The sequence below is a fragment of the Lampetra planeri genome, chromosome 8, assembly GCF_965212315.1.
Source record: "Lampetra planeri chromosome 8, kcLamPlan1.2.h2, whole genome shotgun sequence".
Taxonomy (NCBI): domain Eukaryota; kingdom Metazoa; phylum Chordata; class Hyperoartia; order Petromyzontiformes; family Petromyzontidae; genus Lampetra; species Lampetra planeri.
In genome coordinates this window covers 14022452-14050086 of record NC_136114.1, presented here as the reverse complement: position 1 = coordinate 14050086, position 27635 = coordinate 14022452, and the positions used below count along the sequence as shown (strand labels likewise).

General features: G+C 54.4%; 1 protein-coding gene across 1 annotated transcript in view; it reads left to right on the top strand.

Moving 5' to 3' along the window:
- LRP4 (LDL receptor related protein 4) overlaps nt 1-27635 on the top strand; it is a 72134-nt gene that overhangs the window by 7656 nt on the left and 36843 nt on the right. Inside the window, exons 2-6 of the mRNA XM_078597127.1 lie at nt 9523-9639; nt 17370-17483; nt 22669-22785; nt 25265-25393; nt 25883-26002. Coding sequence (XP_078453253.1) covers nt 9523-9639; nt 17370-17483; nt 22669-22785; nt 25265-25393; nt 25883-26002 — 597 coding nt within the window. The remainder of the gene's footprint in view (nt 1-9522; nt 9640-17369; nt 17484-22668; nt 22786-25264; nt 25394-25882; nt 26003-27635) is intronic.

Here is a 27635-nt window from a genome sequence, read left to right as displayed (position 1 = left end):
AGACAGTTTGTGAATTGAGATTGTATCGTGCAGAGAAACATTTAAACATGTAATTTTTTACTACTATTATTATGCACATAAATGAAATTCAGATTGTCATCCGATCAGCCACGAAATATCACATCACTCCAGCCACAATGCCGTTTGGCCTTATCCGAATGTCAAAGAGTTTGTTCCTGATAGGTAGTGCACATCTGAACCAACCCTGGGTACCACCAGTTCAGCCACCAGCACAGACCAGTGTGGTGAAGTATGGTCAATGACTGAGGCAGTCGTGGATTCACAAAGGGTTGACATTTTTTTTATGTTTTTATTATGTATTTCATCTTCACATTTATATACAAACACGCGCATGTGATGATGATGATGATGCTGACGATGAAACATTATTTCTCGACGAAGTTCCTGCTCCCTTGGGATGTTTGGACAATTCGGGTTTCGAGTGTTTGGCTTCGCGTGGGAGGAAGACAGGCGGAAACTCAAAGCTACTGCCTTCAGAATATATTTTCAGAATCAGAATATTTATTTACACTGGAGAAATCGGATTTTTTTCACAGATGTCCAGCAGGGTCAGAACATTACAACAACAAGCAGCATAAAAACACAACAGGAGTGCAAGTATAGGAACGGAAAAGACATCACTTTAAAAAAATATCGACAAATAAAACGAATCTATTTTTTATCTTACCAATAAAAGCCCACTGAGGTATTATTTTATATTTTCAGAAGCAACCTGGCCATAAACGATAGCTCAACAAAAGTAGCTTAACGTGAGGAACCGGCCAAACGTCCCAATGCAGGACCCACCACAATCATTTAAAGAAACAGAGGCTTGAGACTCAGTGGAGGCTTTCCTGGAGAGGCTAAACGACTTCACTATTGACGTTTAGACAAATTGCTTGGTGATGATGCCGCCGCTGTTGCCGCTCGTTTCGTTGACAGTGGTGCACGAGCACAAATAAACAAAACTCAACGCTTTCCTCGAGAACTCTACGGACTTTCGTAGGAAACGTTTGAATATACCCTATAATAATAATAATTCCATACATATCGCTGTTCGTCAAGGTTCTCAAAGCGCTGTATCGGGCAACAGCAGCAGCATCAGACGCTCAGCGTAAAAATAAGATTGCAAGTACATTTTAAGAATCAATTTACCAACGTTCTGGGCAATGGTCCTGATGAATAATCTTAACAACACGAGGTGACGTTTAGGGCAGTGGGATCATGATGCCGGTATTATTAATCGGAGCAGGACTTTTCTTCGTGAGAGACGGACACGGGGGGTGGGGGATCCTGTCCCTTACTCTCTCTCTCTCACTTGCTAATGAACATCAATACCGTGACACAACCTCCAGTGTGTCCTCCCCAAGCGGCGGTGGTTGTGGACAGCAGGGTGACGTGGTGGGGTGGTAGCGTTGGTGCGAGTGTTGGCAAGGGTCCATGGTGATGGTGGTGGTGGTGGTAGCAGTGGTGGTGAGTGGCCATGTGGTTCGTGGTGTTGGCGAGTGACCGTGTGGTGGTGGACAACGGGGGTGACGTGGTGGTAGTGGTGGTGGTGGTGGGGTTGGTGAGTGTCTGTGTGGTTGTGGTGGGGTTGGTGAGTGTCTGTGTGGTGGTGGTGGGTGACCGTGTGGTGGTGGTGGGGTTGGCGAGTGACCGTGTGGTGGTGAACAGCGGGGTGACGTGGTGGTAGTGGTGGTGGTGGGGTTGGCGAGTGTCTGTGTGGTGGTGGTGGGTGACCGTGGTGGTGGTGGTGGGGTTGGTGAGTGTCTGTGTGGTGGTGGTGGGTGACCGTGGTGGTGGTGGTGGTGGGGTTGGTGAGTGTCTATGTGGTGGTGGTGGGTGACCGTGTGGTGGTGGTGGGGTTGGTGAGTGTCTGTGTGGTGGTGGTGGGTGACCGTGTGGTGGTGGTGGGGTTGGCGAGTGACCGTGTGGTGGTGGACAACGGGGTGACGTGGTGGTAGTGGTGTTGGTGGGGTTGGTGAGTTTCTGTGTGGTGGTGGTGGTGGGTGACCGTGGTGGTGGTGGTGGTGGGGTTGGCGAGTGCCCGCGTCGTGGTGGCGGTGGTGGCACGCAGCGTGGAGGTTATGGGCCCTCTCTGCCTCCTCCACTGCACCTGTTGTTGTTGTTTTCCTCTCCGAGTGGCTTCTCCGTGCTCACTCCGCGCGTCCGCCCCTGCCGGGCGCGAGGCCGCCCGGCCGCTGCCAAAACAAACGCCGCGGCAAAAACACAAAGCCTCCTCCAACCTCGTGTAGATTTATGGATTTCTCTGTTGGGGGCGCGGGGGGGGGGGTGCAAGGGGCGGGTGGGGGGTGGAGGGGCGGAGGGCTGGGTGGGGGGAAGAAGCAGGTTTTCACAGCTGCCCGATGGTGGAGGTCACCCCCGCAGAGTCAGATGACCCCAGCGCCACCTGGGTAGTTCTGTCCGCCTTGATGGGTTGCTCGCTAACAGCGCTTACCCACTTTAAAAAATCCGCAATCATGTCCCTGTTGTTCCAAAAAATACATAAATAAATGGGAAGACACCACAATTAATGTGTGCATGTCAGCGAGACGTCCGTATCGAGTTGCTCGGAGAGCCGAGTGGGCACGGGCAGGACGCTCGGCTCGGAGGCATCGGGCACGCGGTGAAGTCTCACGATGGACAGGCAGCCAAAAGGATGGAACGTCGCCCAACGGGACGTCAGCCACAGGGATGGAGTGTTGAAATCATGTTTTAGAGTATTTGGCTGCTATAAATATCCACGTGATAAGCCACTTGGTTGAGCTATCATTTGTGGCTTCTGAAAAAGAGCTATATAGCTCAGTGGGCCTTACTTGGTAAAATAGAAAAAAACTGTTTTGTTAGTTTAGTTTAATAAGAGCACCGCATCTTGTATGCAGGAGGTCATGGGTTCGATCCCGACCCTGACGTCTTCTGCATATTTTGAGTTTTCCCCGTGGTCACGTGCATTTTTCTCCGGGTCCTCCAGTTTTTTGAGTCCACGTGAAAAGGCTGTGTGGTGGCGGTGGTGGTGGGATTATTGAAGTGACGGGACCGGTTGTTGTTCCTATTGGATCGTGGTGGTGGTTGGTTTGGTGTTGGCAGCACTATCAGCAGCAGCAGTACGGCTGCATTACGTAATGCTAGTATTGGTTGTAACGTTGTTGGCACTAGCGCCATGGTGACGTCACTGCAACTTCGTGGCGAACGGCAGCTTTTGATGTTGTTGAAGGCGGTGGAGGCGGTGGTTGGTGGTCGTGGTGTTACCGGCCACGTTGGTTGCAAGTGTCACCTTGGGCACCAACACTTGCTCGCGCAACGACGGTGGTCGTAGCATCGGCGCTGTCGCGTTGGCAGCGGAGCCGTTTGGTTGTCGGCAGTTTTCAAGAAATTAGTTTTCAATCTAGATTCATGCACTCGTAAATCTATATTGAAAGCTCATTACTTTGAAATTTCCTTTTGTGCGCATGTTAGTTTTGGTTTCCTTCCCCCCGCACCTCAGATTAGCGCGGTTGGCCACGTACGGAGCGAAATAAATTCAACGTACGGTGCGAACAGCATCAACGTTGGGCAAATCCGCATCTCCGGGGCACAGAGAGAATACTCGCCCGCTCGCTCGCCCCGTGGTCGCTCGCTCGCTCGCCGTTTGCTGTTTGTGCAATCTCGTTCAGCGAACAAATCGGTCACAGCGCGAGAAGAAGGGAAAACACTGGAAGAGAACGGACGTCAAAGCAGTACAACGCCTCGTGTCATTGGACCCTTGCGGTGCGGAGGGGCGAGGGGGTGGGGAGGGACACTCCCTTTGATGCGAAAGGTCACGTCGACGACAATGCTTTGCGTGCGTTCGGTTTTGGTTTTCAACTTTAAAAATGAGATCGTCAACTTGAAAAATAACTCTTAAACAGGAGGAGGGGGATGACATTGGGAGGGTGTGGTGGTGGTGGCACAGAGACCAGAAGAAGCTGAAGGAATAAAAATGCGTTGTGCAACGGCACTAAAAAAACAAAACTTACTCCGCCAGGTTTGCGTTTGACGAAACCGCGACTGCGCCCCCCGTTCAGACTAATATATTATGTTTTATTTGTGCCGCTGGCGGTTTTTGTTGTTGTTGTCGGTTTAATTGGAGCCATGAACCTGGTCCCGCCTGTGCTGAATATTTCCCCATTTTGGAATGCGCCGTTCGCTAATAAGGGCACGAATCCAGCAGACTCGGTAATAACCATCGTGGTAATAAAATGCAGGAGTGTTTGCAAAATGTAGTTATTTATTTGAGTATTATTATTTCTGTGCTTCCCGGCGAAATAAAAGCCGCGATCGAAACACGCGTCAAGTTGGCCACCCCACCTCCGTCTCCTCCGTTTGTCACGTGCGCTGATGCTGCCCTCCAAGCTGCAGGGTTAAGGGGCAGGGAGGGGTGGCACCGGGCCGAATGCCGTGCCCCACTTCTTGCCCCACTCCGCAGGCAACCAACTCACCTTGAGCCTCCTGGTCAGTGCTCGGGTGTGGTGAGGCTGCCTCGGAATGCGGTAGCCGGGGTGGTCACGCTTCCGATGCGAGGATGGCTGAGAGATGGCAGGGCAGCAAGGAGGTTCGTGTACCTGGAACTGTGCATTCTTGTGACCTGGTGCGGTGTGTAAACATCAGCAATGGTGGTGGGGGGGGAGGCAAGGGCATGGTGCTGGATGTATCAACCCCCTCGTGCGCCGTGCCGGCTTTCAGCAGGTGCTTGCGAACAGCACTTGCCCCAACAGTCTGTAAAGGCTCTACGCGGGGTGGGCGGCGATCTTTGTAATTGTGTGCACGTGCGTGTGCGTGTGCGTACGCGATGTGTTGTGTTTTTTTGCGTTTGGCATAATTTTGTTTGACAACGGTATGTAAAATAATATAAATATATATAATGTATATATAGTGTGTTGATATATAAACCATCATGGGCTCACGGGACGCACGGCATTTGCACAGAAGCTACAAAAGTGAGAGCGGAGGAATCTCCAGGCGAGCCTTTTTTTTGTTGTTTTACAGCAGCGCGTCCATAATGAATTGCTCCGCATTCTCGACAGCCGAAAGTGGCGGCTAAACAGTCGCCACGGCCACAACCAAGGCCCCCTCCCCCCCCCCCCCCAACGTATTTACGAACAGCGCCCGTGCGTCGAGAGACCGAAAGCCTCGCACGGATCCATCACCTGTCCTTGACTCTGGCGTTACAGCTTGCAGAGAGGAATGCGTTACCCACACCGCCCCCCTCCACCCCCTCTTTGTCCCAGCTGCAAGTATGTCAGGACCCTGCAGAGGAGGCCTGTTATCGCACAGGTGCGCAGGTGTGCGGCGTGTTTGAGACGTGAGCCCCCCCGCCGCCCCCCCCCTCCCGTGCAGGTGTGTGGCCGCCGTGCGTGCCTGCGTGCGTGTGGCATTGTGCTGCTGTCTGGCCCCTTGTTTTTCAGTCCGCCCTGATTCGCTAATTTGTTTGAAGGAGAGGGAGAGAGCGCGCCCACTGCCTCGTGGCACGCGACGAGAATTTTTACCCCCCCCCCCCGACCGAATCGCCACGGCTCTTAGTTTTTGACGCGGCCCGAAAGCTAAGCAGTAAGTTGTGTTCAGCCTGGTTAGCATCGGCACGGGAGAGAGGCAGCATGGGAGTTGCAAATTGTCGTAACAGGACACCCAACGCTTTCGTCAATAACGTTGAGTGTGGCCGTAAAAGGAAAAACAATATATAGGCGACGTCTTGACCTTTCATGATTGCAGATCAAAGTCGAGGTCTGAGAGAGACAGCGTGGATAATAAGAGTTGGAGACTGAACTTTACACCATGGGGCCTGATGAGAATTGCATTTGTTTTTTTATGTTTGCCGTTGTAGCCGTGGTCGTACAAATATGGATTATTGAATCCATCCTTGCGGAGCTGTGGATATTCCCCGTTTTGTAAGCGCTTTGGGTTTCCTCCGGTGTTATTCGGTTTCCAAGCCACGTGAAGCCAGGCTGGCATTCGTGGATTCAGACAAATATCCCAGTGCCGGTGAGGCTTTCGTGGATACTTTAATTGTGGTGTCTTCCTACTTATTTGTGTATTTTTGGAACAACAGGGACAGGATGGTGGATTTTTAAAAAATCCGCTAGGCTGCGAGGTGGCCAGATTCAAGTGGGTTCATGAACCACATTGGGTGCCGTGGTGGTGATATGTTAACTACAAATATACACCAGACGCTGACGTCTGTTGTATATGTCTAGTATTAGGCTGCAAGACATTTTCACGTGATTAGCCACTTCGTTGAGCTATCATTTGTGGCCAGGTTGCTTCTGAAAAAGAGCTGTGTAGCTTCAGTGGGACTTACCTGGTAAAATAAAAAGTTTAGTTGAACAAAAGTTTTAGTTTACATTTCTGCGGTCCTGAGCGTGTCACTGTGTTTCTGTGGCACCGATTTTGCGGTTAAAGGTGCAGCCCTGCAATCGCTTGCTTCACACCACTGCCGAATTCTCGTGACAAAATTAAACAGAGGCTTTCTTGGGTAAATAAACGTTATGATTTTTTTATCTATGATAATAAATGTTTTTTATTTATTATAATGAAAAACGAACACATTCTGCAGACGTAAAGGAAAACCCGTTGCACTTGCACAAACAGCTGTCTCTCCGTGTGAAATGGAATCTTACTTTGTTGGGGGGGAGAGGAAGAGAGGTAACAATTTCCTCAAGTCTCTCGAGGAGGCGCAGATGTGGCAGAAGTCGCGGCGTCGCTGTGGCCTGCTGCTGCGTGGCGCGCGAACAGCGAACATCGTCACACCGCGGGGGCCCGGGGCCGCTGAAACTCGATTCCCTCGGCAACCCTGAGCCCCCCCCCACCAAGCCCTCACCCCCCCACCTCCCCCAACCCCCCCACACTCCCACCCCCCCAACCCCCCACCTCCTCAACGCCCCACCCAAACAAACCCCCACCCCCCAACACCCCCACCACCACAATACCCCAAACCCCCCACCCTCCCACCCCCCCCAATCCCCCCACCCTCCCTCAATCCCCCCCCCTCCGTCCAATCCCCCACCCTCCCTCAATCCCCCACCCTCCCTCAATCCCCCCCCCCCTCCGTCCAACCCCCCCACCCTCCCTCAACCCCCCAACCCCCCCACTGTCCCACCCCCCCAACCCCCACCACCCTCCCTCAACCCCCCAACCCCCCACCCTCCCTCAATCCCCCCCCCCTCCGTCCAACCCCCCCAACCTCCCTCAACCTCCCAACCCCCCCACTGTCCCACCCCCCCAACCCCCACCACCCTCCCTCAACCCCCCACCCTCCCCCACCCCCCATCACCGATTCCTTCACAAACGCGGCCCCTTCACGCCCTGCCCAGCCACCGTCAAACGTCGTCGTCAGCCGTGGTCGATCCACTGCTGGATGAAGGCCCTCCCTCCCCCTCCCTCCACTCCCACCTCCTCACGCCATCTCTCGTTGGCGCTTCGTCTGTCCCTCGTTGTCATCGTCGGTAGCGATCCACCCGCGGCTGGAAGAAGGCCCTCATCTCTATCATCATCAACATCATCAGCCACACACGCGTACAAAAACAGACTTTATTCCAGCACACTCTTCATCTCACGGTTTGTTTGCGCTGTTGTTGTTGTTTAGATCTTGCGCGTATTTATGCCCCCCGTTTGTTAGACTAAAATATCGAGCTTGCTTGCACGTGCACCTCACTTTTTTTCTGGTCTCAGTACGAGTCTGTCCATTCCCGCGTGTTTCATTCCCGCGTGTTTCATTCCCGCGTGTTTCATTCCCGCGTGTTTCATTCACGACCTCTTCCGTTCCTCGCGCGACGTCTTCCTCCAGGAGCCTGCTCCGCTCGTTCTCTCCAAAGTCCATTTTTCTGTCTTTGTTTTTACGACTGCTGCTGCTGCTGCCGCTCTCACACACCACCACCACCACAGATGGTGTCAACGACCGGCTGAGCCGGACTTATCGCCCGTCCGTGTAACAAATCGAATAATCTCAAAAGGTTCTCCCCCTCGAGCCTAATTGCTTGGAGTCGCGAAGCCAACGCCACTGTGCAGCATGATTGGTCGGCGTCGTGCCAGGGAAGGGTTTAAGTAGGTTAGCCGTAATGAGAAACAATTTGTCTTTTGTGAGCGCGGTTTAGTTATCAAATTATATAAGTGCTATTTATTTAACCGAGCGGGAGCTCGTTTGTTATTCTTACGTTTAATCTCGTTTTGCACGTGAGGGCCGGGTGCCCGTTATTACCGGGAGACTTAAAACATTTATTTTAATGAACGCGTTCGGTCTGGCCCACCACATCGAGTATACCCCTCGCGTCTGCCCGCAGCTGCCGGTCGTCACGTGGTCGCCGCGTGCCACCCAACTCAAGTCTAGCAGCGAGTGAGGAATGAATCCCACCGAGGGGGGGGGGGTGGTGAGGGTGGCGAGAGAGAGAGCGGAGAGCTCGGCCCGGCGCTGATAGCGCGGCGGTCGCTGCAGGAATTTCAAATTAAATTTCTTCATCCGGCGGCTCTGACCCCGCGCGTTAAGTTCCACGGCTAACGGGCAGCGCCCCGGCTTAATCCAGACACACGCGTCTCGAGTCACATCGAGTTGAGTCGCAAGAAAGCCGTCGCCGCATCTTGTAGCCGGCACTGCGACAGCCGTTTCGCCGTCGTCCCACTCCCGACGTGATTTTCCTTTTATTCCGTCCCACATCTTTTTCCTTTTGACCTTCAGCAAAACGAGAAACAGCCTCGTTGGCAGTTGCTCAAAGCAACTTTGAATTGCCGCGTTTGTAAAGCCAGAAGTTAAAAAGGTCCCCGTGTGCTTGTGCAGCATCGTTGTGTGTGGAGCGCGGGAGGGTCGGAGGTTGGGTGGCTGACTGAGCAGTTGGGTGGGTGGCTGGGTGGTTGGGTGGGTGGGTGGCTGGGTGGTTGGGTGGCTGGGTGGTTGGGTGGCTGGGTGGCTGGGTGGTTGGGTGGTTGGGTGGCTGGGTGGCTGGGTGGCTGGGTGGTTGGGTGGCTGGGTGGCTGGGTGGCTGGGTGGGTGGCTGGGTGGCTGGGTGGCTGGGTGGTTGGGTGGCTGGGTGGTTGGGTGGCTGGGTGGTTGGGTGGGTGGGTGGCTGGGTGGTTGGGTGGCTGGGTGGTTGGGTGGCTGGGTGGTTGGGTGGGTGGGTGGCTGGGTGGTTGGGTGGCTGGGTGGCTGGGTGACTGGGTGGCTGGGTGGTTGGGTGGGTGGGTGGCTGGGTGGTTGGGTGGCTGGGTGGTTGGGTGGCTGGGTGGCTGGGTGGTTGGGTGGGTGGCTGGGTGGCTGGGTGGTTGGGTGGCTGGGTGGGTGGGAGGCTGGGTGGTTGGGTGGCTGGGTGGTTGGGTGGCTGGTTGAGTAGTTGGGTGGGGAATGTGGGGATGGTTAGAGGGAAGATGTGGGAACACAAGCATGGAGAGGGAGGTTGTGCTCACGTTCAACTGCGTGTTCCCTCTCGCTCCTCTCCCTTTGCATGCACACCACCCTGTGTGTTCGCTCCCCGTTACTCTCCCTCACTGTCTCTCCTGCTTGTCCCCTCTCTGTGTGCCCAGTGCTGCCCACCTGCTCCCACCTGGAGTTCCAGTGCCACAACGGGAAGTGCGTGCGGCGCTCATGGGTGTGCGACGGCGACAACGACTGCGGCGACGACTCGGACGAGCAGGATTGCCGTACGGAACCGCACTCCCCACACAAAGACAAAGATCCCCCGTATAGCCTTAAACAGACTTTTGGGGCAAGTGCTGTTAGCGAGCACCTGCGAAGGCCGGCACGGCACACGAGGCGGTGGGTCGCCAGCACCGCGTCCGACCGCCTTTGTCTCCCCGGTGGCGATATTTACACACTGCACCAGGTACTCATTTGAAGCCGAGTCGACCTAGGGGAGGCCCAGGACCGGTGCAGATAATCCCAGTTTTAAAGGGACGAGGCTCACAAAGCATCGTGGTTCATTAAAAAGCAAATCTCAAGTGTGAAGCCGCTGCGCGAGAATATTGTAACCCCCTGCGGGGACTGGTGCCTGTTCCCACCAGTGAATATTTACCATTTGTCAGGGTCGGGGGTTGGTTATTGCTAAGGAAAAGGTATGAAAGCCACATTGGTTTGGACAAAGCTAGGACCCACATGGGCGGAATGAAAAGAAAACTTTTCTCAAATCAAACGGAGGAAGCGTTTCCCCAATTAAGTTTGTAAAACGGTCACGTGGACATAAAACTGCATGGATATAGACTCTGTGACACTAAACAAGGGGCTTGGTTGGTGGTGGGGTAGTATGGGGGGTGGAAATATTCCCAAGCGGAAGCAATGTTCCTGAATATCGCTTCCTAGGGGGTTGGCGGGTTGGTGGGGCGTGGAACTAATATCCGTGCCTGGCGTGGGGGAGAAGGGCGAATGGCGGTTGTTGTTGTTGTATATACAGTTGAGTAATTCGCAGGTACTCTTCCGATTTGGCAAATTTGGACACCGGACGCTGGCACACAATGGGCCTACCCTTGCGAGCGGTGTCAGGGGATCTTTTGCCCGTCCCCTCTCGAGCGAAGCGGACGGCGCGTAGCAGTATTGTCACGACTCTTACACTCGCGTTACTAATCCGGGGGGCGGCCGCCCATTTCGAACCGCGAACCTCCGCAACAACAAGCGGCGACGAGCGCCCTGCCGCCAGGCCGTGCGTCCGGTCGACAACGCGGGGATGGGAGCAGCAGAGGAGAAGAAGCGACCCTCCCCACGGAGCGATCGTTGCCGCTCGGGTAGGAGGGGTGGGGTGATGTCGGCAAGGAGGCGCCGAGTTGCCGGAGCAGAGCGCGGTCGTGCAGTGGCAGCAACGCGCGATGGCGGGAAACGTCGCGTCGTTGATGTTTGGCGAGCGGAGGGGGAGGGTGGCGAGTGGGTGCTTGCCCAGGCTTACGTAACGCGTGCGATGAAAATCATGCGCAGCAATATCCACGGATTAACGCAACGGACGATGTCGTAACGCGCAATATTTTTACCGGCATCTCGGCGGATTAAAATCTGATTTGACAACATTAATCATTAAATAGCAAAAGGTCTAATGCGTTGCAGTCGCGTGCGTATATGTATATATTTTTTATGATTGAAGCCTTAAATAAACCCCACGAACTCAAATTGATTTGTTATTTTAGCTTTTCATTCTGTTTGTTTAATTTTCACCATTCTCCCAGTGCTCTTTGTTGGTCAGAACCATCCATAATTCATCGAATTGTGTGAAAAAATATAAATTCCCCGCGAATTAAATTGCACTTGCACATTAAATCAGACTCGGAGTAGCGAAATTATGTTAGGGCCCTCATTTAAAATGCAATGCGGTTACATTGCGGCTTGGGGAGTCGTGCGCGGTGAGAAAATTGACTGAGGGATATCGCTGACCTGGGCAGCCACCAGGCTCCCCAGGGTAGGGGCAGCTGCAGCTACTGCCCCTACCCTGCGTAGCAGCTGCCCCTACCCTGCGCTGCCCCGCAGCTTCGTGTCCACATTGCGTCGTCTCGCTCCTGCGAACAGCTCTGAATGTTCACGCGGGCAAACCGTTTGCCAACAAATATACAATAGCAGGAGTAACGATGTTTATTTTCGCTGGGATCATACCGCGTGTGGCATTCAGCACGACGTCCGACGGTTCGATGCCTGATGACGCATCCCGGCACGTGGAGAGAACCGTTGTGCGCCACGACACGCGATCACAACCCAAGAACGCATCGGAGAGCTGTCCAGCGCAACCACGAACAGCTACGCAGGGGCGGCAATAGTAATCGCAACAATGATCAACGTTAGAAAGGTGCTATCCACTGCTGCAAGAAGGCCTCCCCATGCCTTCATCATCAAACTCATTAGCTGTGGAGCATATGCAGAACTGTTGTTCTGGCTCCCACACAATAGACATGTAAATTATTAATACATCGGCCGGTTGGCTTTCCAGAGCAATAACAATAATGACCAGCACCATTTGTTTACCAAGCAAAGCTGACTTGGAGATCAAGGCCCCCCTTTTTCTCAGCTTCGCTATCACCACCGTCGGACAAAGCCAGAAAACGAGCAATCGACACCAAAGCCGAGATCCCCTACCGGACCAAAACTCCTCTAAAGCGCGTCTGCTCTCGCCGCCAATTCGTGCGGGATTTTGGCCACGTTATAAACGACGAGCGAATTAAGTTTCATTCACGGGAAGTCGGCGCGGATTTCCGTCGGCCGGCTGCCCGCACGGCCGGTGCGTTACCGGGCGCTCGCGAGTTGAGCGATCGAGAGGGAAAGCAAAACAAAGGCGCTCAAAGTGAATTTGGCTGTGGGAGTGGACGTCATCCGACGGGTCCCAGATCCCATTGGCACCAAAAAGGTGACCCCTTGACCCGCGAGCGCTCCATCACCGCGCCACGAGCGACCCCGCCACGGTAGCGGTGGTGGGGGCGAGGGGGGAGAACGCCGCTGCCGTGCCTAATGCCGGGCGTTAGCGGCGCTCGCTGCATCCGCGGCAGCAGAAGGAATGCATTGACGCCGTTGGCCGTGACAAATGCGAGGGGTGGGCGATGGGGGGCGAGGGGGGGCGGGCGGGAGATGATGAATGCAATCGCGGCCATGGGGAGCCGGGGTGGAGAGCTCGCGCGTGCGGAGCTGGGTGCGTGCGTGGTGATTGTCACCTGCACTGGGAGCCTGATTCATGCGCGGGCGGAGAGGCGGTTTCCGCCAATTTCTTTGGCGGGCAAAGGATACATTCGGTTATGGGTTTTTTCCTCCTCTGCCAAATATCACCGGAAATCGCCCTTTGACCTTGAACGCTGGAGTGATCCCATGTTCTCTTAATGCCTGCGCCTGGAAAGAAAAAAATAGAGAAATATTCGAGCAACTGGCCGTAATTCTAATGACTCCCGGAGGGACGCAACTTCCACCCTCGGCTGAGCTCACAGCGAAAGCGAAGCGAGTGTTCGGCACGAGGAGGCGTGAAGTGAAGAGCCGGGCAGCGATAGGACACTGGGGACGAGGCCGCCCGTTTCAATCCTCGCACTATGGGCGGCTGCCATAGGACCACTGTGGGTGGCACGGGTGGCACGCCACCATCCCCTTTCCCCCGCGGTTTTGGACACTGCGATGAGACGCCCGCCGCTGTTCAATAATTGAACCGTTGAATCCAGGGGCGGCGCATGAATAGTAGGCTCTGTACTGAGTCAGCGGCCGGTAGTCGGGTAAATTTGATGTAATTATGGCACCGTAGAACTCCGTGAGGGGGTGAGCTTTGCGGCTCCCATCTGTAACCGAACCAGCGACCACCATGAACCGTTCGCCAGGAGGACACCTTGCAGAGTGCGGCGGTGCCCCGCTGCAACCGGGGCCCATGCCCACCCGCGCTACGCCTCCACCAGCATCGTAATCCCGTGCCGGTCTCGCGTGGTCCTTAGGTCCACAATCACCCGAGGCTCCGCAGAGGTCTCCCCCATCTCTCACGAGAGTGTCGGAGCCCGAGCGAACAGTTTCACCGGCTCCTTCCGTCGGGAGAATTCTCACGAGCGAGCTGTCACCGCCGGGTCGAATGCCACGGGGAGGTTAGCTTTTACGAGCGAGCACGTCTGCGATCGGTGTGCGTGTGTTGTTTTTTGTGTGTTCCTTCTCCTCCTCTGCCTTGGCGCCACCCCCGAAGCCTGTTCCGTCAGACGCGCTCCTGCCAACAGTCGGGGGGTGAGAGGCCAATGCCACGATAAACGCTGAAAAACAAACGCTCGCGACGGACGTAAGTGGGATTTATCGTGGCGCGGGCGCTCATTGGGGTGGCTCGATCGTTCCTGAGGCCGTGCAGTCGGGGCCGAGGCGTAGGAAGCGGCCGTCGTTGGCGCCATCGTCAGCGCCGTGCCCTCCCTGCTCGTATCGTTTACTCACGCTCTGGCGTTTAGCAAGAACGGCGTTCTGTCAGTGCGACAAGTTTCAGACCTGTTTTTTTTCTTTCCGCCAGCCACGCAATGGCAACAGACATTGTGGCGGGGAAATCTCTCGTGTAACGTGCCCTTTGTCAGATATTTTCATACGGTTAGTGGCATTAGGTAAGTACACAAGTCGGTCCGTGTGCGCCTGCCCCCAATGTCTGGGCTTTTCCTGCTCTTCCTGCCTATAAAACAACTCCTGTGGTGAAAAATAACTGCTCAGTTAAGAAAACAGGTTAGGTAAACTCGCGCGCACGTGCATGGATTGTGTTGCGCTTTCCGACACGCGCTCAACTTCGGAAGTATTTGATTGGTGGTATGGAAGCAGATGGATCAAGAGCTGTCCGGGTAAAATGTATTTGCATATCCGCCAAATAGCCCTTTGACCTCCTGCTTCTGGCTGTTTTTTTTAGTTTAAAATCAGAATCTTTAACTAGACTGGAGGAGCAGGAATCCGACGAGCTATGAAGCTCTTTTTCACAGATGTCCGGTAGGGTCACGGGGTCAGCGAGGTTACAACAACGATACAAAAAAACGATCGGAGTGCAAAATAGAGAAAAGGTAAGCAAGTGACTAAGTATAAATAAATTAAAATAAGTAAAGCACTGCAAACAAGATGAAGTTATATACGAGTATAAAGAAGTACAAATTGCGTAAGTATAGAAATTTCTGCCGATCTTTGCAACACTAAATGCAAGGTTGGTCAAGGCTAAGTTGCTAACCGCAGCACAACTTTGTACAGGAGATTCGTTCATTTTGGACAATAATATTGACGAGACTTGTAGTTGAGGCCTAACTTCTAAAAATAAAACTAAACTACTTCTACTTTACCAGGTAAAGCCCACTGAGCTGTATAGCTCTTTTTCAGAAGCGACCTGGTCACAAATAATAGCTCAGAGAAATGGCTTACCATCATCGTGTGGAAATTTATAGCAGCCAAATCCTGTCAACACACTTTGATTCTAAATGTGGAAGGACAAACCGGAGGACCCGGATAAAAATCTACGCGACCACGGGGAGAACATTCAAACTCCAAATGTACAGCAGGCGACCCACGCCCTCCTGCATACCAGGCGAGGTCGTTAACATCTCGCCACCATGGCGCCCATTTCAGCCGGGTCTGACTCGGGTCATTGGCACACCACATCCAGTATACATCTCAATGATTGCTGTGGCTAGCGGTCAAGTTTCTGCTCCAGCGACCTGCACATCACCTCGAGATAAATCACTTCTAAGTAATCGTGTGTGTCCCCCCCTGGCCCCCCATTACAGATGGACGGCCGGAACTAATTTGTAAACGGTCTCGATCTGAGCTTGGGGAATCATGACCGAGCGCTTTGGAAAGCGCCAAAAAATCGCTCGGCCGTGCCGTTCAACTCGTCGCGACTCGGGGTCGCTTCTCCGAGCGCCGTTCGACGGCTCTCCCTTCCAGCGGCAGGCTCACCGATTATTAATTTTGTTCTTCTACTTCTTCGCCTCTCCATTTTTCAAAGCAGGACAGCCCCCCCCCCCCCCAAAAAAAAAAAGTTGAACAAAAACGCTTTAAAAATAACAAAACAAAGAGAGATCGCTGGAAAGGGCACCGTAGGGTCGCGCCGCTCTCCCTCTTAGCCGAGTCCAAGTGCGGGCGCGGGGGTTTGGCGCTGACGGCGAGTTGTTTACACTGCTGATTAGCTCGGCCTCGAGCCCACAAAGCCGCCACTCTGAAGGGTTCCACGTGCTCGTTTTTAAAGTGCGGCGGCGCTCGCTGGGAAGTTGCCGAGTAGCTCTCTTCTCAAGTTCGCGCCGCCGCCACACGTCGCTCGGCACGACCCCTCTGAAGTTTCACTCCGCGCGCTCCGGGAGACTTGGGATGCAACATTCTGTTCGTGAGGAAGGAGGGGCCCCGCGCGGCGCGTTGCGGCGTTCGAGAACGAAGCGTCGTGCCGACCGGCGAAGCGGCTCGACCCCCGCAAACTCTCTGGGGGTGGGAGGGGGGCCACGCGGCACACCAACAACAACAACAAAATCCGCGCGGCACACCAACAACAACAACAAAATCCGCGAACGTCCTCGGCGGCGTAACTGCTGAAGGTTTTTTTTTCTGGCCTCTGCCCCCCCCCCCCGCCAACTACCCCCCCCCCCACCGGCTGATTGGAAGCGGCAGGGCTTGACGTGAGCAAGGCGCGCGCGGGGAATTCGGGCCGAGTTTACAAACTGCTCCTAATGCCCGATCACTCCTCGTAATCCAGTAATTGCTCGTATCTGTCAGGATCAACAAGGCGTGAGTGCGAGTCGGAGCGGTTCCTGTGATTGAAACCGCACGCGCTCGGGGTGCGGGCGGCGGGGGAGTGGCGATTCTTTTTTTCCCGACCGTTCCTTCAGGCTCACATGTTGCCTGCCTGGTCTTGGGTTTGAATTTGGCCAGAGCGTGCGGCTGCTGTCTGACCGTGGCTGCAACATCGATGCCTCGAGGAGTTCATTTAGCCGAGTGTACCACGGTTGTCAGCTATTCTATATATGTAAAAAAAACGTAATGGTAGAAAACCTCACCATATCCTGCAGTGAAGCATTTTGGGTATTATTTTTCCCAAATTGCCTTCTGTTCATTACCGCTGACGTAAAGATGAGATAAGTTTTGGTATGGTGGCTCCTCGGCCTCCCAAGACTTCAGTTTACGAGTGATATCTTGATTCTATCTATTTTCAAACCAGGTGACAGCCTATTGAGACTTCAAGTATCGTTCCTCATTGCAAATCTTGGTACTGAAATCAGTTTTCGAGTACTAAAGCAAAGGACGGTCAAACACACATGATGGAAATCCAAGTATGAATTTGCGATGCAACGTTTAAACGGTTCACGAACCGACGATTCAGACGCTCCTTAAAATTATGTCAGGGAGTTGATTCATGTTTCGAGTGTGCAAGCGTTGTCAGATCACAGAATTTTTACATCCATTGCAGATTTACCTGCTCCAGGGTTGTGGAATTCTCAGGAGACGTTTACTTTTATATTGATGAAAAAAAATTATGCTTTACACTGTCCTACAATGACTGGCTTAAATGTATGCGTGCGGTTGGTGTGATTATGAGTTTCACATTCATTGAGTTTTCATAATTTTTGAATACGTAATGTTGATTCTCCATAAGCTAGAAGTAATTCAAACATAGACATTGTATGCTCCCCACACGGGCGATTGGGATTTGACCCCCACACACAGCCCCTGTGTCAGTCCAAATGCCTTATTAATGCCGTTCCCCTATAACCTGCGGCCTCGTGACCTCTCACCTCCAACCTCTTCCATGTGAACCCTGAACTAACAGAACCTCACCGTGGGTCCACTTTGCTCTATTAACATCATTACCTCCCGCATGGCCCCCATAACCCGCGGCTTCTCACCCCTGACCTCTGCAGTCTTGACCCTGACCTGATCCCATCTCTCGCCACCCCCCACCCTGCCCCCCCCCCCCATCTCCGTCCCTCCCCCTCCTCCCCCTGAACAACAGCGCCCAGGAAGTGCGAGGAAGACGAGTTCCAGTGCAAGAACGGCTACTGCATCCGCAGCCTGTGGCACTGCGATGGCGACAACGACTGCGGAGACAACTCTGACGAGCAGTGCGGTGAGACGCCGCGTTTTGCCCCGGACACTCGTTTGCGATTCAAAAACTCATTTCTTTCTAACGGATTTATTTTCTTGTTGTTGTTCTTTGTCACTCACCACTTCTGCTGTAACTCAGCACTGGTGACGAGGTGTCACTCACCACTTCTGGTGTCACTCACCACATCCCTCGCGATCCACCGCGAGGGAAGTGGTGAGTGAAACCTCACCACCAGTGGTGGTGAGTGACACCAGAAATGGTGAGTGACACGCTCTACGTCGGCGCTGCTTCGGGTGCTCATCGACGATCCCCCCGTCTCGGACGGTGGGGGAGGGGGGGGGGTTTAGAAACGACGCGTTGTGAGACATGGGCCTCGACGCTCCTCGTCATCGTCGCCGTCGTCGTCATCATCGCCGTCGTCGTCGTCATCGTCATGACGTCGCCGCCGTCGTCATCGTCATGACGTCGCCTCTCTTGGATCGCTGCGCCCCCTCCGCGCTCGTGGCGTGGACAGATTCTATCCGGAGCGGGACAATGGAATCCTTGAGGGGGTGGGGGTGTGGGGAGGGCAGCCCTGGTGGGTTCTAACGCCACGCTCCCTCACGCACGGAGCGCCTTCAGTTTAACTGTTATTAAAGGGTTTAACTCCAACGACAGGAAAAGGGGAGCGGGCGAGGGTGGGGAGGGAGGGGAGGCAGGGGGGAGGAGGGGGGGGGGTTTGCTACTGAGGAATTCTCCATCTCGCCAGATAAGAGGACTCCAAGCTGACCGTCTGAAGCTTCGATTAAGAACTTTAAACGTTATAACCATCTCACATGAATATTAACATAGTGTCACCAAGAGTAATGATTTTTTTCAGATTCACACGATTATTATTCTAACTGCGTGGGATAATGTACGCAGCAGTGCCGCCGGTTTAAGGAAGACGACTTTAAAGGAATTCGGTTTTGATTTGATACTTTTATTTTTTTGAGGATGGAATCATCTGAACTTTTGCTTTCGGTTGCGACGCCGGCCAAGGCGAGACCAGGACCCTGCGGGAACGAAACCGTCGCTCGGATTGGGGAGAGATTGACAGACAGACAGCGAGCGAGCGAAAGCCGCGGCAAAAACAAAAGAAACGCACCACGGGATTATCCTAAGGGATCCTTGGTAGCTGTGACATCGTCAGTGAGCTGAAGCCCGCAAGAACATCAGTGGCCACTCGTTGGGGGGTGGTGGGGGTGGGGGGTGCAGCTTGCGTCCGGTCTGCCGTAGCGGTGGGCCTCCGTGAGAAGATCGGCAGGATTACCGCAAGATAATGAAAAACAACACGAAGTGAGCTGACTTGGCAGCAACCGCCTGCCGCTCCTGCTCCTCCTCCTCCTCAGGCAGGGCCTCGCCGTCGTATCGCGTGTCCTGCGAACGCGCGACCTTCGGCGAGCGCGCTGGAATGCGCAGTGACAATGAGGCCGCTGTTTGTCTCCCGCCGGCCGTGGGCTTCGAGCCCACGCTGGGGCCAGGGGTGGCGGGGGCGAGCGGCCCAGGACGGAGGGGCTCTCTGTCTCGAGGTTCCCCCCCCCCTGGAAAGAAGAGAAAGAAAAATGTGCTCCGTGTAGATTCATCTCGGAGCTCGGGGTTTACGTAAAGCCTCTCTCTCTCCGAAGAGCGTGGCAGGTCAGAATAACGATCGGTGTGGTGTTTTTATATATTTTTTTATTTTATTTTTGTGGCCAGTAAATTGTTTGAGATGTACAATTATCGATGACGGCCCTCCCTTACACCATATTTGTCCCTCTGGGCTGTTCTTAGCCGTGGTTGGGTGGGGCATCGAACCCGGGTGCCCGTATTCGAAGCCAAGTGCCATTCATCGCCACCCCCCCCTCCCCCCCGTGTTTTAAAAGACGAGCGAGCCAGAATGGTAGCTCCCCCTGACGTCCCAACCCCACGCAGCCGCCGCAGCCCACACCTTTACCTTGGCAGAGCAGAACGAGAACCCCCGAGCGGAGGCCGAGCGCTCCGGCTGTGTGCAGTCCACAGCCCCGGGGGGGGGGGGGGGGCGGCTGCTTTGCTGCTTCAGAGCCAAGCCGCAGTGTTTCCAGTTGAGACGTTTGTCTTGGCAGACTGAGACACACAAAGCCCATCGGTCCACCTTGGGTATAAACAAGCCCCGAGTGGCCCACTCGCTCGCCTGCTCACTTATTCACTGATGCACTCACTTGCTCGTTCACTCCCTCGTTCGATAATTTATTTATTTATTCACACATCTGCTGGCTTGTTCACCTATCTCCGCGTCCGCCCGCTCACTCACTCGAGCACGATGCTCACTCGTCCACTCACTCACTGAACCACTCCCTCGCACACTCCGCTCGTTCACTCAGCTGCCTGTTCGCTCACCCGCACACTCAATTTATGAATCGCTCACTCACCTTACTCACTCGCTGAGCCAATCGCTTATTCACGCACACATCCACTCTAAAGTCGACTCGCCGAAACATCGCTCACTCTCACACCCACTTGCTCACTTACTCACATTTCACTTTTGGTTTTAGTTTTTTAGTTTTTTCCAACTACCCCCACCGCCCAGACATTTTTTTTCTCATTCTTACCTTTTTTGGAGAAAAGAAGTATTTTCATAAAGGGCCTTTCTAAGCTCGCACGCATGCATGCAGGCACGCACACACCCTACCTGTCGACCACGCGCGCGCGCGTGTGTGTGTGCGCGCGATCCGGACCCGTTAGCGTGAACATTCCACGGAGGTTTGCCTTTGAAGAGAAGACTTTTATGACATGCTCAACGTAAACTTCTGGCCCCCCCCTTTAAAAAGCAGGCCCGATGACGACAATGACGACGCCACTCGCAAATCTACAAAAACTATCAAAAACTACCAAAACTATCAAAAACTATAATAAAAAAATAATTATCAAACACTATTAAAACTATCAAAACTTTCCAAAACTATCAAAAAATAAAATATAAAAAACTATTTAAAAAATGATCAAAAACTATCAAACACTATTAAAACTATCAAAACTTTCCAAAACTATCAAAAATATCTTGCCGATCGGGCGGCGCTTTCTACCGCGAGCCCAGAGAGAGAGGAGAGGAGAGGGGAGAGTCGTAAAAACAAATAGGCCAAGAAAACTATTTGTTATTTCTGCTGTTGTAAAATTACACCGAGTCGGCAGGGAGGAGGAGGGGCAGCCCCCCCAAACCCCGCCGCCACCCTCGAAACAAAACAAGAACACGCGGGCCCAGAGCTTTTATGAAAGGAAGCGCCCGTTATGGAATCAGGGCAGGAATCTGGTGAGGTTTGGCGCACTTGCCGCGTCATTTCGTTGAATTCTTACAACCGCGGCCGCCCTTTGTGCAAGAGAGAAAATAAACGAAGGTTGCGTGCCGCCGTTTGAAAACCAAGTCGGTTTAAAAGCAAGCAGCTTGCTCGACAAGTTGGGCTGTGATTTTGCTACATGTGGGGAAATAAATCATGTTGGGTTGTGTTTTATCTCGAACAGTTTAGTCCAACTCGAGGTGGATTAAATTGGTTTCTTTGATGTCAGACGGATGAATGAAAGTTTGTTCTGGCCTTCAATGTCCTTTTTGTCAATCGACTGCTCGATAAAGGCCTCCCCCACGCTTTGTCCGTCATGGGGATGTTGTTCGACTTTAGTTCACCGCACTTGTCAGCGCAAGTTGGTGATGGAAATGCCCAGGACCAGTTCAGCTGTCACTTGCCACCAATGTTAGCCGTGGACGGAAATCAAACCCGGGTCACACGGGACTTTGACCTGGCCATAGCTAGAGGTCACCCAAAACCTTGTAAGTTTATCCCACCTCAAGGAGATGAATTTTGATTGAAAACTCATTTCTTCAGAGCATCTTTTTTGTGTACTGAATCGTGCCCGAGACCCATTGCATTCACCTCGCATGGATCTGCATGGAGAAGTCTGGCTCAACAGCCCTCACAATTGATATGGTGTGAGGAGGTCTTCCTCTAGCAGTGGATTGACAAGGACTGAAAATTATTATTCATATTATTATTTTAACAGGGTTAAGACTACCATGCTGCAGTGGCTAGCAGCAACTGGACTTGCAATCCAGAGGTTACCGGTTCAATTCCATCTCCCGTCACGGACGCTGAAACGAAGGTGGGGTAAAGTGTGGGCACGTGACCATCTTTCAGGATTATATGGCCGGCGTGAAAGAGTAGGCCAAACTACCCACTTCTGCCGCGGGGCTCCCCTCCAGAGCTCCCTCCATCGGAGGGCCTTTCGCCAGCAGTGGCATGAACAAGACATTGCAGGGCTGCTCCTTGACTTATTTTTGTTTGTTAATTTCTACAGTCCAGCGAGCACCGCAGTGGTTTCCAGAAAAAGCCCCGCGCCCTCCCCCACTGACCCCACCGTCCCGACCCCGTTCCTCTGAGCTGCGTCTCCCCCTTGTAAATGTGACGATCTCCTGGCGTTCCCCTTTATTAAAGGGACCTCCTCAGAAGCCGAGGCACAAATTGGAATTCTTTAAATAGCTCACGTCGGGAGGCATTTTAATTAACTGTAACGCTATACATCCTCTCATGTGGCTCCAGCAGGGCATGTAACGTGTGATTGCTGATTAGTGAGAGCTCTATTTTTTGAGAGCTCTACCTGGGAATGTTTAGAATAATTCCCAAGCTCCGTGAAACTTTTGAGATTTTTTTTCTTAATTGCCCCTTAATTATAATTGCGTTTATGTTTCCCCTCCGTCTGGCCGCCTACAAATCATTCCTCCGCACGGGGGTCACTTCTACCGGATGCTGCGTTTGGGTTTTTGTGTACGTTGGGCCGACGCTTGCTGCCGACATCCTTAAAACAATTCATGCCGGGGGGTCGTTGTCTCTGCTCGTTAATGCTTTTGTGTGGGTGCTTACGTGCGCTTACACGTGTGTGTGTGTGTGTTCGTGGGGGGGGGGGGGAGGGCGGTGGCGTAGTGGTTACCACACTCCGTTACGACCCGAGTTCGATTCCTGCTCACGGTCAACACTGCTGGTCTTGGGCCTCCCCTAGGTTGACACTCTGAAATGAGTACCGCGGTGCAGTGTGAAAAAACATCACCACTGGCGAGACAAAAGCGGCCGGGCGTGGTGCTGGCCACCCACCCTCTCGTGTGCCGTTCCAGCTTTGATAGGCCCTCGCGAACAGCACTTGCCCCTGCAGTCTGGTAACGCTGTTCGTGTCGTGCTGTTCCCAGACGCCAGGAAGTGCTCCGACAAGGAGTTCACCTGCAGCGACGGAGGCTGCATCGCCGAGCACTGGTTCTGCGACGGCGACAGCGACTGCAAGGACAGCTCCGACGAGGCGCGCTGTCGTAAGTCGAGCCACATCTACAGGACGACTTCCATCGCCTCCCCCCCCACCCCCCCCCGCACTGCGCTACCCCTGCTCAAGGCTCTATCCCCCCCCCCCCCCATCAAACGATGTGCACCTGCGGCCTTTCCCCAGAGCGAGAGCTGGAACGCACGGCAGAAGGAAGTGGATCGCATCGTTGCTCGTTCCGTCAACGTTTAACGTTTGTCTGACGTTGACTGCGTCGACCACCCCCTCCCCCCCGGCGAGATGGTGTGCCCCCCCCACCCCTCTTATCTGTGGGGCTCCCCCCTCCACCCTCAGGTGGGGGGGGGGGGGGGCTCTTCCACGGTGTTCATACCCCCCTGTCGAAATCCAGCGTCACAGCGACGGTCATAATTGGCCACATTAATAATTACAGCGGAGGCTCAAGGCGCCAAGGTTTACGAGGCTCCAAGCTCTGACTGGGGCTTAGTGACCTGGACTCCTCCCCCCGTGCCCCTTCCTGCTCCCCACTAACCTCTCCCCTGCCCCCCCCCCCCCGTCGCCCCCAGCTGTACTATTCCTCCATCTCACCTGAGTGGAGAAGAAGGTAAATGTAAGCAGTCTTGACTCGATGCAGGGCAAGGGAAGCAGCCAGTTAGGTTACAGACAGCGGGAGCAGCAAAAGAGAAAGGGGTGACGCCTCGGCCTTTGTTCATCGTTCCGCCAGAAGCAGGGCTGCTCCTGGCTGAGCGGCGGCGTTTCTCGCTAGCCGCTCCCGTCATCTGGGAACTCTCTCCTGCTCCACATTCTCTAAAAACTGTCGCGTGGAAATGTACGGCAGCCGAATGCTCCAAACGCACGCCGATTCTAACTGTGGAGGGAAACACCGGAGGACCCGGAAAACGGGGAGTGAGACGTGCAGGAGGTTGCTGGAACCCGCGACCTCCTGCATACCAGGCGAGGTAGTTAACATCTCGCCACCGTGGCGCCCCATCGAAGCGTTCAGACTCCCGCTACCTCCGGGAGTCGAGCGGGGGGTGCCGCGCTCGTTGTTGCGCCCGGCGCCCCAAGGGGGAGCCGCGAGCCGGTGCCTCCGCTCCCCGTCGCGGCCAAACGTCCCCTCCCGGCGCGTCTCCGTTGTGCGCCGTCAAGAGAGGCAACGGAGGCGACGCCATTCCCGGTGACTTCGCGACCGAAGGCGGAGCCCAAATTTAACAAAACCTTTAAAGCGAGCCTGCGGTGCCCTCTGACCTCCGAAATTCCTCTGCCACGTAAACAGCGGTCCGGCTTGACTCAAAAATCTAGTGGTCCCCCACTCCCCCTTCTTCCCCTCTCCCCCCCACCACTCACTTCATCCGATAATATCCACAATCCCCCGCGCCCCCACAATGACATTGCTGGAAAATAATTAAGAGCAGAGAACCCTGCCCAGGTGCGTGCGCGCGGGAAGACAAAGGCACAAAGATCCCCCGGGGGGCCTCGAGAGAATGCCGGGGCAAGAGCTTTGTGCGAGCACCTATGGAAGATCGGCATGGCGCAATAGGAGGCGGTGTGTGGCCAGCACCACGTCCGGCCGCCTTTGTCTCCCCAGTGCTGATGTTAGGCACACAGCACCAGGCACTTGTTTTAAGGCTGAGTCGGCCTAGGGGAGAGAGAGCCCAGGGCCGGTTCAGATGTCGTTCGCCACTGATGTTAGCCGTGGCTCGAAATCAAAGGTCACCGTGTTCAGCGCCACAGCTGCAGGCACAAAGCCAAAGATGCCCCGTGTAGATTTTTTTTTGCAGACCTTTGGGCCAAGTGCTGTGCGCGAGCAGCACCTACTAGGAACGGCGGCACGACGCGCACGGACATACAGGCACACACGCAGACACACGGAAGCGCACATCAGCTCCGGATTCACCACCACATGCCCGTGGGGCAGAAGGTGGGGTGTGGGATGGGGGAGGCGGGGGGTGGTGGGGGTAGTCCCGCCAAGAAAAACAAGTGCATAAGTATCTTTGCCGTGATGGACGATAATCCCCGCATCGCGAGCGTGGAATGTGAAGAGTTAATTGCCACCATGCGGTCCTGGGGGGAGGCCAGGAGGGAGCAATGGGGGGGGGGGGGGGGGAGAGGGGGGGGGCGGAGGCCCTGCTGGGCCCTGGCCAATCGACCCCTGGAAGAAAGGGCCACAGGACTCCCGTTTGTTTTGAGAACCCGAGCGAGGGGTCCGCAACCTTTGCTTTCACCTTCTCCTTTGTTCGCTAATCGGTGCGGCTCTTGGGGGGGGTATAGTTTTTTTTATGGTGTGGAAGAAAAAAATAACGAGGTTCTCTAGGCTGTCGTTTAGAAAGAGGTATGCGGGTCCCGGTGCATTGCAGGTGATGTCTGTCTGCCTCTAATGTGCCCGCGCCCGCGTGTCTCCCTTCCTCTCTCCGCCTCTCCGTCTCTCCCTCCGTCCCTCTCCCTGTCTCTCCCTCCCCTCTCTCCGCCCCCCTCCACGTCCCCGTCTCCGTCTCACTCGCCGCGTGCCTCAGCCTCGGAGGCCCCGTCCGCGCCGTGCGGCCAGGAGGAGTTCCGCTGCGCCTACGGCCGCTGCATCCTCGACATCTACCGCTGCGACGGGGACAACGACTGCGGCGACTGGTCCGACGAGACCGACTGCGGTACGGACGTGCGGCTCCCTCGCGTCCGAGCCCTGGACGCGCAGCAACGTTCTCCCACACGCACAAGCCGAGGGAGCGGCGAATATGCCGAACGCGCGCCAGCTGCAGCAGCAGCAGCAGCCTCGATCGTTGTCACTCGCCTCCAGTCCTCGTGGCCCCCCTGCTGTCGTGTGAATCTCTGCTGAACTTCTTTCACGCCGCACGTAGCCAACCGTGCTCGTCGTTGTTGTCAGCCAATCACTTCGCACCGCTGGCTAAAAGGCCAACCCCATTCTCACCTCCATTCCTCGCTTGCCTTCATCGCTTCTGTCCGGTCGTGGCCTCTGAACTCTGTAAGTTTGTCTCGCTGCTGCCGCCTCCATCTTCCTCCGCTTCTCTTTGGCTGCCCCCCCCCCCCACTCCACGGATCTCCGGCCCGTGGCCGCCCCGACGGCGCGCGTCCTGCGCCCGCGTTTGATTCCCGTGTTTCGTTGTCGCCGCCGTGCGCAGCCACGCAGCAGCCGTGCCGCGCCGGGGAGTTCCTGTGCGGGAACGGGATGTGCATCAACGCGGCGTGGCGATGCGACGGGGACGCCGACTGCGACGACCGCTCCGACGAGAGGAACTGCTGTGAGTCGCGGTTTAGCGCTGGTGCTTGCAGCGGTGGCGGCGGTCGTGGTGGTGGTGGTGTTACCGGTGGTGGAGGCTGCTGCTTGCAGTGGTGGTGGTGGTGTCAGTGGTGGTGGCAGCGATGGGGAGTGGTAGCTAAGTGGTCCGTGCACTGCGCTACGAACCTGGCGGACCCAATTTCCATTCCCGCTCATGGTTAACGTGAGGGTTCGGGTTTCTGTGAGTGACGAATATTTGACCCTGTCCATGGCCAAAGCGAGGTCGACTGCCTGAAATGAGTACGTGGTGCAGTGTGCGTTAAACATCAGCACCGGGGAGACAAAGGTGGCTGGGTGCAGGTTTTTGCAACGCCACTGCCTCATGCGCCGTGTCAGATTTTATCGGCGCTATCATAGTGGTGAAGATGATCGTGATCGTACGATGATGAAACAGGTGATTGATGATGATGGTGAAAATCCATGAATGATGTCTCGTCTCGAGAAATTATGATTGTTGATCAGGATGATGATGGTAAAACCTTTGACGATAATGATATTTATGATAAATCAATTCACAGTGATGATAAAGCTATGAACGTTGATGATGATGATGCTGATCATAATTACGATAATGAATAATGATGAAGATGCTGGTAAATCTTTTGACGATAATGATATTTATGATAAATCCATTAACGGTGATGATAAAGCCATGAACGACGATGACGATGATGATAATGGTGGCGATCATAATTACGACAGTGGTCGATGACGAAGATGATGACGATGGCAAAACCATCGAAGGGTTCCGGTGACGACGACGATGAGGACGATGAGGGTGATGATGATCGTGATGGTAAATCCTTTCACAACGGCGGTGATCTTAAACGCCTACGGCTGGGCTACGAGAGGGGGGGGGGGGCGACCCTTACTGTCGTGTGCCAACAAAGGGCCTCCCCCCCCCAGGCGTCCCCCCCCCCCCCCCGGCTTCCCCGGCCAGCGATGAAACGCACTACATATAACGGCGGTCGCACCAAACGAACGCTCGCTCACGCTGCGTGCGCGTCATTTCAAACTGATGGGGCGGGGGGGGGAGGCGGTGCGGGGGGGGGGGGGAAGCCAATACGAAACACCCCACCACCTGGGGGACAAGATAATTCCAAAAAGTAATTTTAAAAAATAGTTCCAGGGTGTCCAGTGTCATGAACCCCAGAATCTCCAAGGCTACGGGGGGGGGGTAACTTTCGCCGCTGGATAGGAGGTTCATTTTCATCATCGTCACCGTCAGTTTTTTTTCTATATATTTTTTTTCTCTCTCTCTTTGACGACCGTCAGTAATATCCTTTCCGAAATCCCATTCTCCGTTTCGGGTTCGCCGAAACAAATCTCCCGCGGAGATAATCCACGCGTGGCAGGAGTCCGCGAGAGCGGATGAAATTTCCCGCCGCCCACAGACTTTCCCCCGGCTGCCCACTGCCTGTTGCAGTAGCGAGATGTAAACTACCTCAACCTCCTGGTACACGGGACCACGTGGGTTAGATCACCGACCCTGACGCCCGCTGTATATTTGGAGTTTGCGTGTCTCTCGCCCCGTGGTCGCGAGGATTTTTCTACGTTTTTTTCACTCCACATTTATAATCATCGTCGCTCGTTTA